Source organism: Capra hircus, chromosome 13 (genome assembly GCF_001704415.2).
Source record: "Capra hircus breed San Clemente chromosome 13, ASM170441v1, whole genome shotgun sequence".
Lineage (NCBI taxonomy): Eukaryota > Metazoa > Chordata > Mammalia > Artiodactyla > Bovidae > Capra > Capra hircus.
The window spans coordinates 64,632,864-64,646,752 of record NC_030820.1 but is presented as its reverse complement, the minus strand read 5'-3'; the positions used below and the strand labels follow the sequence as shown (position 1 = coordinate 64,646,752).

The 13,889-nt window shown below is 41.8% G+C and overlaps 1 protein-coding gene across 4 annotated transcripts in view; it reads right to left on the bottom strand.

Annotated features, from left to right (window-relative positions):
- The window catches only part of PHF20 (PHD finger protein 20), a 135,294-nt gene that overhangs the window by 17,619 nt on the left and 103,786 nt on the right, over positions 1 to 13,889 (bottom strand). For all 4 annotated transcript variants that reach the window (XM_018057792.1, XM_018057795.1, XM_018057793.1 and 1 more), the window contains 4 exons: positions 12,074 to 12,172; positions 10,900 to 11,064; positions 9,352 to 9,530; positions 406 to 505 (listed from right to left, as the gene is read on the bottom strand). In XM_018057792.1, the coding sequence (XP_017913281.1) occupies positions 406 to 505; positions 9,352 to 9,530; positions 10,900 to 11,064; positions 12,074 to 12,172 (543 nt within the window). The remainder of the gene's footprint in view (positions 1 to 405; positions 506 to 9,351; positions 9,531 to 10,899; positions 11,065 to 12,073; positions 12,173 to 13,889) is intronic.

Below are 13,889 nucleotides of genomic sequence, written 5' to 3'. Positions count from 1 at the left end.
CACGGAGTGTCAGTTGTACCAGATGAGAAAGTTATGGAGATCTGTGCGTGCACTTTATAAACAATCACTGCACCAGACACTTACAAATTTGTTAACAGGGTTGAGCTCATGTTATATGATTTTTTAACCACACACACACACACACACACACACACACACACACACACAAAGATTCTAGTTCAAGGCCAGGTCTTCTGCTAAGTGAACCTCTCCACGCACTTTTTCTTACTGCCAAGTTCAGGACAGCTGGCCACCAGGTGGCTAGCAACAAGAGCGAGGAGGCCGAGTCTAGCCAACACTGAAGAAATGAGTCTCAAGACCCCAGACCTTCAGGCTGCTGCACCACCCGCTGTGCTAAGGAAAAGGCTACATACTGTTAAGATCCCTGACTCCAGAAATCGCTACCTGGAGGGTCTCGGCAAACATAACAGGTGTATTTCTCAGGCACATTTTCTTCCAGTAATCCCATGCAGACCCCATGCTGCCAGCACTGGCACTCTTCACACTGTTAGAATTAAAGAAGCAATAAAAAAATTAAACTCAGAAGGAATCCTCCATCCAAAAATAAGACCCACCTGTGGGGGTAGGGGCACTGGGAGGTGGGAGGGAGGGAGGGCACTCCACACGGACTCACAAGGGAGCTGAGCTGCAGCCACTTGCAGAGCTGCGCTGGCCAACACAGTAGCCACCCTGTGCTTTTAACGTTTAGATTAACGAACGAAGTTAAAAATTCAGTTCCTTTTCCCACCAGCCACATATTACGTGCTCAATAGTTGTATGAGGTTAGAGGCTACTGTACTGGACGGCACAGATAAAGAGAATTTAGATTACACAGTACTTGATCTCAGAAAAATGACTACTTTCCCTCCTATATCTAGAGGGATACTTTTCTGATCACTTTATAAAGACAGAGGAAAAACTGTTTAAGCCCTCAGAGGAAGGTTCGAAAGACAAAAACCTGAGTTTGAATTCTGGCTCAGACATGCATTAGCTGTGTGAGTTTGCAGATCAGGTCACTTCTCCACCCTGGGCTTCAGTTTCCCCATTTGTAAAACAGGATACTATTCCTACTGACCCTGTGGGGCTGTCAGTGAGGAATCAATGGGTCATGTGTCATACCGTGGAGCCCAGCACACAGCTTTAATGTATAAAGAGCCGGGCAGGCTAATTCACTGCGATGCCTCCTGGAGTAACCATGTGCTAGGCATGTGCTAAGTCGCTTCAGCCATGTCTGACTGTGCCCACCAGGCTCCTCTGTCTATGGAATTCTCCAGGCAAGAATTCTGGAGTGGGTTGTCTTGCGCTCCTCCAGAGGATCTTCCCAACACAGGATCAAACCTGCGTCTCCTGTATTATAGGCACATTCTTTACCACTGAGCCAGCAGTGAAGCCCAACCACGTGCTAGCATTCTGCATTTCTTCTCTCTAAACCTTACCAAAGGTCACACAGCTGAGAAGAGGCAACAGTGGATCAACACTGTTGGATCCACTGTTGATCAAACACAAGCCCAACTAACTGCACGACTAGTTCTTTTAACCCAGGGGTCCCCAACCTCTGGAAACAAATGCCTGATTATCTGAGGTGGGGCTGATGTAATACTAATAGAAATAAAGTGCACAGTAAATGTAATGCACTTGAATCATCATAAAACCATTCCCCACCCCAGGTCCAGGGAAAAACTGTCTTCCACAAAACCTGTCCTTGGTGCCAAAAAGGCTGGGGACCACTCTTTTAACCCCTAGGCTCCACTGCCTTTCCTGGGGAAGGAGGAAAGGGAGAAGGGGCAGGAGGCAGAGAGCAAAAAGAAAGGAGCAGAGGGTGAGGGCAGCACTGGGAGAGCGGTGGCTGGCCTGAGGAGAGGACACCTGAGAGCTCAGGTCCAGGGGAGGAATGGAGTGGAAAAGGACGCCAAGGGGGACGCCAGGATACTCCCAGCAGTTCCAGACCAGGCCCTGAACCGCTGGACAGCTCTGGAAAGGGGATAGTGAGCTTCTGACGTGGTTTGAGGATAGACCACTGGCCTGGCCACAAGGGAAAAAAGCTGAAGCTCACAGTCTACAGCCACCTGGAATCAGATAGGCCTCAGCATCAAAGGGCTTTTATGGGCTGATCATATCAGAATCAAAAGGGGCAGAGCTGAAAGAGAGACTTCAGATGTCATCTAGATTCTTCCATTTCCAACAAGGAAACTAAGGCTCAGAGGGCAAGAAAAGGGTATGAGACAACAAAGGCAGCTGGTAGCAGAAAACAGATGAATAATTAAGAATCAAAGTCTCTCTCACCAATGACTTCGTGTTTGAAGAACTAGGAGATACCAAAATTGAATCAAATACAGCTAAGCTGAAATTTTAAAAATAATTTTCTCATGTGGGTCGGGCTAATATACATTGTTCATTTTTAAAAAGTTTAAACTGGGGACTTAATCTGGCAGTCCAGTGGTCAAGACTCTGCACATCCAATGCAGGGGGCACAAGGTTTGATCCCTGGTCAGGGAACTAAGACCCCACATGCCATGCAGTGCGACCACAAAATTAAAATAATTAAAAAGCTTTTTAAAATTTGTGGAGTGGGGGTTAGGGGGGAGCACCTACATTGTGAGGCTTGCAAGATCATGGTCCCAGACCAGGGACCGAACCCAGGGCCCCACCCTCAGTCACTGAGAGCACCGAGTCCTAACCGCTGGCCCACCAGGGCATTCCCGAAAAGTTTAAGTTTAGAAACAGTAACAGAAAAGATAAACTATCTAAGAATAAATCTAAGACTAAGAATAAAAGCATGCAAGATCTAAATAAGAAAATTTTTGATTATTTGAAGGACACAGAGACTTTAGTCAATGAATAAGCTGCACTTTATTCCTTAACAGCAAGAGTTATTATCAAAAGGATGGCAGCTTTCCTTGGATTAATATATAAAAATAATGTAGTGCCAATAAAGCAATAAACTAATAGCTTTGGAACTATACAGAAGCTGATTCTAATAGCCAGGAAATTCATTAAAAAAACAAAAGGGGGTACTAGCCCCACCAGATATGTTAAACATATTAAAAAAGGCATAATAACTAAAATAGAATTGTACAAGCAAATATAGAGAGCAATCAATGGAAAAGAAGACAGAATCCAGAATAAGAAACAAACTACATACAGAAATACAGTAAACAAAGGTAGCTCTGTAATATGGGGCATGGTGTTGGAACAACTGGGTAGCGAGAGCCTTCATCCTGTATCAGGATAAATTTCAGGCAGATCAAAGATTTACATGGTTTTTAAAAAATAAATGAAACTTGAAAACTACCAGAAGAAACCAGGAGAAATTCATTTATTGAGTTTTCTGTATACTTTTATGAACTTCCAATGAGGAATCAACTCCTATTCAAATCTCAAAAGCCATTAAAGAAAAGTTTGATATATTTGACCTCATAAAAACAAAGCATCTATAAGGTAAGTCAAAAGACAGATGACCAAACAGATACAAATATTTGTCACCGTTTTCACAGCTGATACAAAAACATATCAACAAAAAGCCTATACAAACCAGCAGGAAAATGACCAACCATCCAACAAGTAAATGGATAAAGAACATGAATAGACAGCTCAAAGGAAAAAAATAAGTAAAAAGATGTTCAAATTAACCATTATAAAAAAACAAATAAGCAAAAAGATGCTCAAATTAACCATTAAAAAGATGTTCAAATTAACAATTTTCTCAGAAAATTGTATTAATATAAATTAATGTGAAGTCAAATCAGCCTAATAATAAGCATACACATTAGTATTTCTAGATTTTGAGATTATATGTAAGTATCAACTAATTCTTCATACCTTTATGTATTCCCTGAAATTTTTAAACATTTACTGCTTTCATCATAGAAGTGTTAGTCTCATGAAAAGCTATTTATAGATAGTTTTCATTTATATATGCATTTGTATGTGTGCATTTAAAAATAACAGTGGTTATTTCTGGGTGAAAATAATCTGGGTCATCCTTGTTTTCTTCTTTGTAGCTCATGGAAAACACAGAAAAATCACAATCATAATTTTTTTAAGTTTTTAAAAATAAATTACAAAATAGCTATACTAGAAGATTGTTTTTATCTGAAGAGCAAGGATAAAAAAAGTTTGATAATACTCTGTAGTGACAAGGGCACTGGTAAGGCTGTTCTTGGTACACCAGTGAGTGAAAAGTCACTCAGCCCAACTCTTTGCGATCCTGTGGACTACACAGTCAATGGGATGCTCCAGGCCAGAATACTGGATTGGGCAACTGTTCTCTTTTCCAGGGCATCTTTCCAACCCAGGGATAGAACCCAGGTCTCCCACATTGCAGGCAGATTCTTTACCAGATGAGCTACCAGGGAAACCCAGGAATGCTGAAGTGGGTAGACTATCCCTTCTCCAGCGGATCTTCTTGACCCAGGAATCAAACTGGGGTCTCCTGCATTGCAGGGGGATTCTTTACCAGCTGAGCTACCAGGGAAGCCCCTGGTACACCAGGGAGGGTTTCTATAGTGTTTTTATGACAAATAATATATAATAGTATTTCTCAAAATAACAAAGGCACACAAACTTTTGCCCAGAAACTCTACTTTAAAACTCAGTTTCACTCTTATTCTGGTGTTCCTGTTTCTGCTCAAACTGAGTCTTTTGTCTTGTACTGAAGATTGGGTTAGGTGGGCTCAAGGGGGAATAAAGGTGAGTTTCTGACAATTTTTTGAGGTCTTGTGAGATAAACAAGTCCAGAAAAAAAAACCTCAGTCTCACAGGTATACTAACATAAAATCATTCATTATACTGCTATTAAGACTAGGAACAATATAAATGTCAATCAATAAGGGAAAGGTTAAATAAATGATGATTGGTTCATCGTGCAGCTATAAAAAAGACTGGGGAAGCTTTCTGAGATTTGAAAATGGAAAGGTCTTCAACTTATATATTATTAAATGAAAAAAAGATATTGAAAATACTATGTATTAAAATAACATGTGTTTAAATTTTTTAAAAGATGGTTGCACAGCGAAGTAAATGATGTACTCAATGCCAGTTTACTTAATGCCACATTAATTTAAAAATGGTTAGTCTGGTAAATTAGCAATGTGGATAAACCAAGAGTCTGTCATACAGAGTTAGAAAGAGAAAAACAAATATCATATATGTGGTATTGGAGACGACTTTTGATAGTCCCTTGGGCTGCAAGGAGATCCAACCAGTCCATCCTAAAGGAGATCAGTCCTGAGTGTTCACTGGAAGGACTGATATTGAAGCTGAAACTCCAATACTTTGGCCACCTGATGCGAAGAGCTGACTCATTTGAAAAGACCCTGATGCTGGCAAAGATTGAAGGTGGGAGGAGAAGAGGACAACGGAGGATGAGACAGTTGGATGTCATCACCAACTCAATGCACATGAGTTTGGATAAACTCCAGGAGTTGGTGATGGACAGGGAGGCCTGGCGTGCTGCAATCCGTGGGGTCGCAAAAAGTTGGACACTACTGAGCGACTGAACTGAACTGAATATATACATATGGAATCTAGAAAAATGGTACTGATGAGCCTATTTGCAAGACAGGAACACAGACGCAGATGTAGAGAACAAACCTGTGGACACAGGGAGGAGAGGGTGAGACGAACTGAGAGATATATTGCCATATCTACAACACCATGTGTAAAACAGACAGCTAGTGGGAAGTAGCTATGAAGCACAGGAGCTCAGCTCAGTGCTGTGATGACCTAGAAGGGTGGGAAGAGGGTAGATGGGATGGAGGCTCAAGAGGGAGGGGATATATGTAAACATATAGCTGATTGACGTCATTGTACAACAGAAACTAATACAACATTGTAAAGCAATTATATTCCAATTTAAAAAATTTAAAAAGACAGTAAACTTTATGGTATGTATGCATCCATGCTAAATTGCTTCAGTCGTGTCCAACTCTTTTTGACCCTAATGACCATAGCTCGCCAGGTTCCTCTGTCCATGGGATTCCCCAGGCAAGAATACTGGAGTGGGTTGCCATGTCCTCCTCCAGGGGATCTTCCCAACCCAGGGATCGAACCCACGTCTCTCAGGTATCCTGCATTGGTATGCAGGTTCTTTATCACTGGCGCCACCTTACAAAAAGAAAGGGAAAATATGGAGAGAATATATGTATTACTGCTTATTTTGCCACTGAATGTTTCTGGAGTTATGCACAAGAACATGGTGAAGACTGTCTCCAGGGAAAGCAAACAAGTTTTTTATATGGGCTTCTTAGTAAAGATGCTATACAATCTTCACTGGGGTTTGGCGCCTAATGTTATATATTTGTTGCTCTAGGGCAAAGGTCAACAGACTATAGCCCACAGGCCAAATTCAGCTTAAGTCCTATTTTGGTAAATTAAGTATTATACGAACATAACCATACTCCTTCATTTTTGGGTACTGCTTCTGGCTGCTTGGGGCAGAGCTGCGCAGTTGTGACAGAAACCAAATGACCAAAGCCTAAAATACTTATTATCTGGTCCTTTAAGAAAAAGTTTGCCAAACCTGCCCTAGAGCAATTAAAATAATTCAAATATTAATGAGTTTCTTGATGTTCATTTTTTATGTGGTACCCAGATTTCTTAAACATTCATGATTATTAAATAGGATTTTAACCTTCCAGTGATTTAAATTTGCACTGGTAAATAAAATCAAATAATAATATACATGAGCAATACTGATACCAAATAATGAAATGAACAAAGAAAACTATTTCGCTAAAGTAATCTTCTACAAAACAAATTCTAAATGTATTTCATGACTGTGCAAATTATCAATGTAAGTTAAAATTTTAAGGGAACAAATGACTTGAACTTTCCTAGACAATGAATATATTTAAAACTAGATGAATACATTTTAAAGATTTAAACTGTACTTGTTCCTGCTGCTGCTGTTGCTGTTTGGTCACTAAATTGTGTCTGACTCTTTCCCACCCCATGGACTGCAGCTCGCCAGGCTCCCCATCCATGGGATTTTTCAGACAAGAATATTGGAGTGGGTTGCCATTTCCTTCTCCAGGGCATCTTTCCAACCCATATCCCCAGTGAATGAACCCATATCCCCTGCTTGGCAGGCAGATTCTTTACCACTGAGCCAGCTGGGAAGTCCCATTTGTTCATATTAGCTTCCTTTAAATTTACGCCTTTTGCTGAAATTACTGAGTAGAAAAGGTACCCTGCTCATGATGACAGATAAAGTCAGGAACTGTCCCTTTATAACACAAAGCCAGCTGGCAGCAAGTGAACACCAAGTATTCTACAGCAAAACCCATGGTGTTCTGAAGTGAGCTCGTCACCACCACAATGCCAGAAAGCAAGCCACAGTGCTGAGCTGAGCTGAGGGGAGGCTGAGCTGGAAGTGGAGCCCAGGAAGCACAAAATGGACTCAGCCATGGGAAAGCTGATGTGGCCTCAATTTTCCAAACTTAGTTTCATAGCACAAAAGTGGTACTTCAAGCTCTATCCCCCAAACACCCCATGATCCTTGCCACTTACAGAAAACTCAATGGAGAAAGTACCATAGTGGATCAGAACTGCATCTCCTACACTGATGTGCCGGAAGAGCCCTGCCAGGAGAGGCCTTCATTACTCAACCACTAATGATTTCTGCGGACATATGAGGACCAAATCAGGCTTCCAACGCCCAGAACTGAGCACATGCCCTGAGAGACAGGATAAAAACTAACCATCTTCAACATACTTTTAAAACCAAATTAAAAAAAAAAAATCTGCTTAAAACAGTGGGGGGATGTTTCATGTTATATAAGTTTTTGAATTATATTCCACTGAGCTTCAGAGATTCTACACACAGGTGTGTTTTATAAAATGGGACTATTTCAAAAGAAAAAATAAAGCAAAAAATGTACACTCCAAGCTTAATGTTAAGACAACATATGTTAAGAGTCCATAACAGTACGCATAATTCTGTACTGTTAGGCTAACTAAGCATTATGCTGTCCTTAAAACAAAGCTTTTCTGCCTGTCTCTGATTAAAGTGACTACATAGCATGCTACTTAGGAAAAGTCACCCACGCAATGGCCATGTTCATTAGGCTTATCTCACAAAAAGAAGAAAACAACAGAGACACTGAAATGCTCTAAGTCAGGAACCAGCACACCACCCTGAATGCATATTAGACCTCACCGAAAGAGGCCATTTCTGAACTTCAAAGTAAAAATTATTCATTCTGAGCTTTCAAAACTACTGCTTTTACCTGTTATACATTTTGGGGTTCTGTGAAAGAGTCTACATGGGCAAGGGGTTCTGATGCTGAAAAAGTCTGAGAACAACTGACCTAACGCATGGTGGTGGTTTAGTCGCCAAGTTATGTCTAACTTCTTGTGACCCATGGACTGTAGCCCACCAGGCTCCTTTGTCCATGGGATATTCCAGGCAAGAATACTGGAGTGGGTTGGCATTTCCTTCTCCAGGAGATCTTCCTGACCCAGGGACCAAACCTGGGTCTCTTGTATTACAGCAGATTCTTTACTGACTGAGCCACCAGGGAAGCCTGACCTAATGCACACTAAAGATCATAAATAGCAGGAGCTACTGGAGACCATTCACATACCTTCAGTTCCCAGGGGCTGCCATGAAGGCTATTCAAGAGAAAAAAACTCCTAAAATAGTTCTAACCAAATGTACACATGACTTACGTAAAAAACTCAGGTTCCCTGAATACCCAGGGTATTTATGACAGTCCAGGGAGTCAACCAGGCAACAGTCACCTCCAGCACGACTGTGATTAAGAGCAAGAGAAGGGCAGAGGCAAGCAGGTGCTAGCCAGTGATGGTCTCCCAGAGCAGGCAAGGGACTCCCCCCCCCATTCACCCCCGCCAGGAGACACATCCCAGAAATGGAGATGACAACTACAGATGCCAGGGAAATAAAGAGTAAGAAACAGACAAGCTCTAAAACTGGCCACGATTTCATTAGGGTTAAAGAAAATCTACCTTAGAGAGAAGATATGGGTCCACAGGAAGATCAAACTGCCTCTCCAGAGTGTTAGGTCCCTACTGTTTAACTCCTCACTGTGTGACCACAGGCAAGGCCCTTCCCATTGGTGAGTCCAGCTGGCCTAAGCAGAGCATGAGAGATTTACACTCAACGATCCCTCAAGTTCTCTCTTATTCTATTAATAGAATATTTACCGGCCTGAGATGCAGAGAAAGCTGAACGAGTAAGCAACACTCAACCTAGTGCTGAAAGTACCGCCTACCTGGGGCTTCTGACCTGACTTGTGATTCTTGCTGGCCTTGAATAGTAGTCCTTCAAAATCCCCACCAAGGACCAGTTTGTGTTTCTCTGGACCTGTGGCTCCTGGAAGCTCCACCTACCTGAATCATGAAGTCATTTTCCTCCTGAATCTCACAGATGCAGCGGACCACTTCAAAGTCATAACGGTCATCCCCATCAAGTTCCTCGTCTGGATTAGTGGTCACATCGATGTCTTGGCCATACTCCTCATCGCTCCAAAGAAAGCTCTCGGAAGAGGACTCACTCAGATTATCCTCTTCTACGAGGAAAGGGAAAACCACAGTCACAAAATAAAAAAACAGTCAACCCTAGATCACCAAGACCTGTAACAAATGACCTTACAGACCCTCTCCTCCGTGAGCTTTCACAGAGCTGGGAAATATGAACTCCAATTAGTTCCTTGGGCCTGTCATCTACTAACAGCCCAAACAATATCTGCTGCATGGCAGTAAACTGAACTCCCTTTCCTCATTTTCCCGACACCGAAGCCCAAGGTTAGGTAGCTGCTCAAGGTCACAGAGCTCAATGGCAGAGAAATTGCAACTCCCCGTGAACCCTACAGATCATCATCCCTAATGACACCAACATATTCCTCAACCTCACCCCAGCTACCCAGGACCTGGTTTACAGCAAAGTTTGTATCCACAGTCACCTTCAAAACTCTGTAAACCTTGGAGAATGAGGAAGGGGAAGATTCCAAGGATAGTCAGAACTAGAATATCTAGTCTGGGGTACCTGATTAGTGATAATTACAGCTAACATTTACTGATCACTTATTCTGTACCAGACACTGTTGTAAGTACTTTAAATATATTAACTATTTTTAAACTCATGATCATCCTATGAGTTGCTGAAGATGGGGAAGCTTCAAGGTTGACTCGGATTTCCCCAAGCAACCAGGTTATATGCAGAGGCCACCAACAACAAATGAAGGAACAGGGAGGTAGGTGTGCAAGGGAAAGAGGGATAATGAAATTGGTTATAGACACATTGGCTGAGGGGTACCTATGAGACATTCTACTAAGACCAAAATTGGAGAGAAGGGAAATTCAGGAAAGGTATAGCTAATGGCCTATTTTATTTGATGTCTGTTTTTTTTTTCAGCTGCTAACTCTTTTGCAACACCATGGACTGTAGCCTACCAGGTTCCTCTGTCCATGGGATTTTCCAGGCAAGAATACTGAAGTGAGTTGCCATTTTCTTCTCCATTTATTTGATGTACTTTTTATTTAAAAGATCTAACAATTACTTGCAGAAGGCCTAAGAGTAGACTACAATATCAACATAAATCCAGCATCCTCAGACTATGCTGCTGCTGCTGCTAAGTCGCTTCAGTCATGTCCGACTCTGTGTGACCCCACAGATGAGGCCCACCAGGCTCCCCCATCCCTGGAATTCTCCAGGCAAGAACACTGGAGTAGGTTGCCATTTCCTTCTCCAATGCATAAAAGTGAAAGTGAAGTTGCTCAGCTATGTCCGACTCTTCACGACCCCACGGACTACAGCCTACCAGGCTCCTCCATCCATGGGATTTTCCAGGCAAGAGTACTGGAGTGGGGTGCCATTGCCTTCTCCATCTCAGACTATAGTGTTGTACAAATGGTCAAGCCAGCAGAAAGCCTCCTTACCAGACACTTTCACTTTCCCTTTGTGGTTTCCAGACTCTGCGCCTTGGATCTGTGGGCTCATATGGGCACCAGGCTTGTGTGAGGAACCACACTTGGTAACAGCAAATGTCTTAGGTGGAGAAGGTTCCTGGGAAGTGTCACTGACCTCCTCACTGCAAGGGCATTCTGGAAGAACAAGATCAAGAAGAAATTAGCACCCCTAGACATCATCAGGGCATTCCAGAATCAATACCATCCAACCAACAGCTCTGCTGGTCAAACAGCTCAAATGCTCAGGAGGAATTCAGCTACAAAAGAGTGCAAGGTTAATACTTATAGTTACCTCTAAGAACCTCAAATCCAAAGCCTTCCTCCTCACCACCACCCTTCTCCCTCCTTTTCTGAGAAGGTTGTTTCTCTAAGCCAGAAGATGGTTTGAGAATAAAATGTGGCATTCCTTTAGCTCCCAAGACTGGAGCACTGATTTTCTTAAAAAATTGGCATTTTTGCTGGAGCTAGGCACATACTTTTAAAGAGATACATCCTTTCTTAAAAGGGTTCAGAAAAGTACATTTAAGAGTTGTGTGTGCACACAATTAGAGAACGAACTTACAGTTGCCAGGGGGAAGGAATGGGGGAAGCGTTAGAGAGTTTGGGATGGACATGTACACACTGCTATATTTAAAATGGGTAACCAAAGTCCTAGTGTGTAGCACAGGGAACTCTGTTCATGTTATGTGGCAGCCTGGATGAGAAGGGAGTACAGGGGAGAACAGATACACGTATATGGCTTAGTCCCTTCACTGTTCACCTGAAACTATCACAATATTGTTAACTGGCTATACACCAATACAAAATTAAAAGTTCACAAATAAATACAATAAAAACTAAAAAAGAGTTGTGTATGCAAACAAATACAGTTATTCACCTGCATATCCTCTCCTACAATGATGCTTTCACTGTGATAGGGCAATGCCGGCCAACACAGCACGAGGGAGGGCTTTCTATACGCCAGTGCGGCCTCGAGGCACCCAGGGTAAGTGGGCTCTTCCCCTGTCACTGCCCATGTTAGGCCGATCCCACAAGCTCCATTATAGGCTTGCTGACCCTGCCTCTCCTCAGAGGCAGGACTATGAAGAAGCAACTCCTCTTACCTGTAAGGAAACCCAAGTGAAATGCCCCGGGGAAAATTTACCAGGTTTGGTTTTCTTTTTCTTTTTCTTTTTCTTCTTTGGTTTCACCCTCACAAACTCTTTGAATTTCTTCTCTTTATTCTTCTCCTTGTCTTTTGCAGCTAGAATTAAATAGAAGCGTGTAAGTGTTGGAATTCTAACATTCTGTTTTCAATGCCAGGATATTTATGCTTAAGTAACTAAGAACTAAAATGGGCAGAAGAACACAGTTCCCGATTGGGTACTGCCTGGGAGGTCATCTTCCATCTCCCTCAGCACTCTGCTGCAGCCCCTTCTCTAAAGCCCCTTCTGAGTCTTTAGACTAGAGGCTGGCAAACTCTAGCCCACTGCTTGTTATTGGAAATAAGTTTTATTGAAATACGCTATGCTCATCTGTTAAATGTTGATGGCGGCTGCTGCTGTGCTTCAATGACAGATGTGAGGAGTAAAAATAGAGATCTTCTGGCCCTCAAAGCTGAAAATACTTATTGTCTGGTCTTTTACAGAAAAAGTTTGCCAACCTTACTTAGATCACTATTCCTGAACACTGGCTACATTTCGCAATCACCAAGGAATATTTCAGAAAGTGAATGCCCGGGTCCTACACGCACAGATTCTGATTTGACTGGTTTGAATCCTGAACGTCAGGATTTTGTTTGCTTGATGATGATGATGATTCTTTTTTTTTTAATAACTGAAGTACAATTCACACCATATAAAAATATCCATTTAAAAAGGAACAATTCACACCTTCCAAAAGCCACAACTCTTTTCACAGCAAAGCTTCTGAAGTTACCAACACTTCCTGCCAAACTTCTCAATTCAGTTTTCCTAATTCCCACCTAAAAAGCTTCCCACCTACCACTCAACTGAAGCTGCAGTTTTCAAGCTATTAATAGCTTCACCATTGCAAAACTCCAGTTGTTTTTTCTTTCTTATCAAACATGTCTGTAGCATTTCAAATAACTGCTCATGCTTTACTTTTTCAGTGTTAAGACATGTTTAAACACACACATATCCTCTGACCCAGCCACCCCACTACTAAGAGAAAGGATAACTTATGTCCACATTGAGACTTGTACATGAATGCCCACAGCTTTAGTTGTAATCTCCCAAGCTGAAAACTGCCCAAATGTCCATTACCAGGTGAATGGACAAATAATTTGTGGTGTATTTATACAATGAAATACTTTCAACAATAAAAGTATAAATATGTTGCATATAAATAATATGCAACAACAAAAGTAAATATTTATAAGTGAAATAAGCATACTGAGTAAAAGGAGTCACATAAAATCTAGTGCATACTGCATGATTCCATGTATATAAAATTCTAGAAACTGAAACACTGATCTATAAAATAGAAAGCAGAATAGTGACTACCTGGGGATGAGAGAGTGGGGAGGAATGGAAAAGAGGAATTAAAAGAGGGCACAAGGAAATTTTAAGAGATAATCGACAGGTTTACCATCTTACTGTGGTAATGCCCAGGTACATATTTAAATTATACAATATAAATATATGTAGTCCACTGAACAACAACAAGTAAGCTTTAATAAAGCTGTAGGGAGGGTGGGGGAAGGCTGACGGGTGGTGGCTGAGAAGGAACAATCCAGCAGCATGTAGTACACAATATTGGCAACCACTTCTACCCTAGTTCCAAAACATTCCCATCACTCCAGAGTAAAACCACTTTCCATTAAGCAGATTTTCCCCAAACCCTCAACCCTTGGCAACCACCAATCTCCATCTGGCTTTGTGGATTCATCCATTCAGGGCATTTCATATACATACAATATGTGACCTTTTGTGTCTGGCTTCTTTAACTTAGCAAAATGT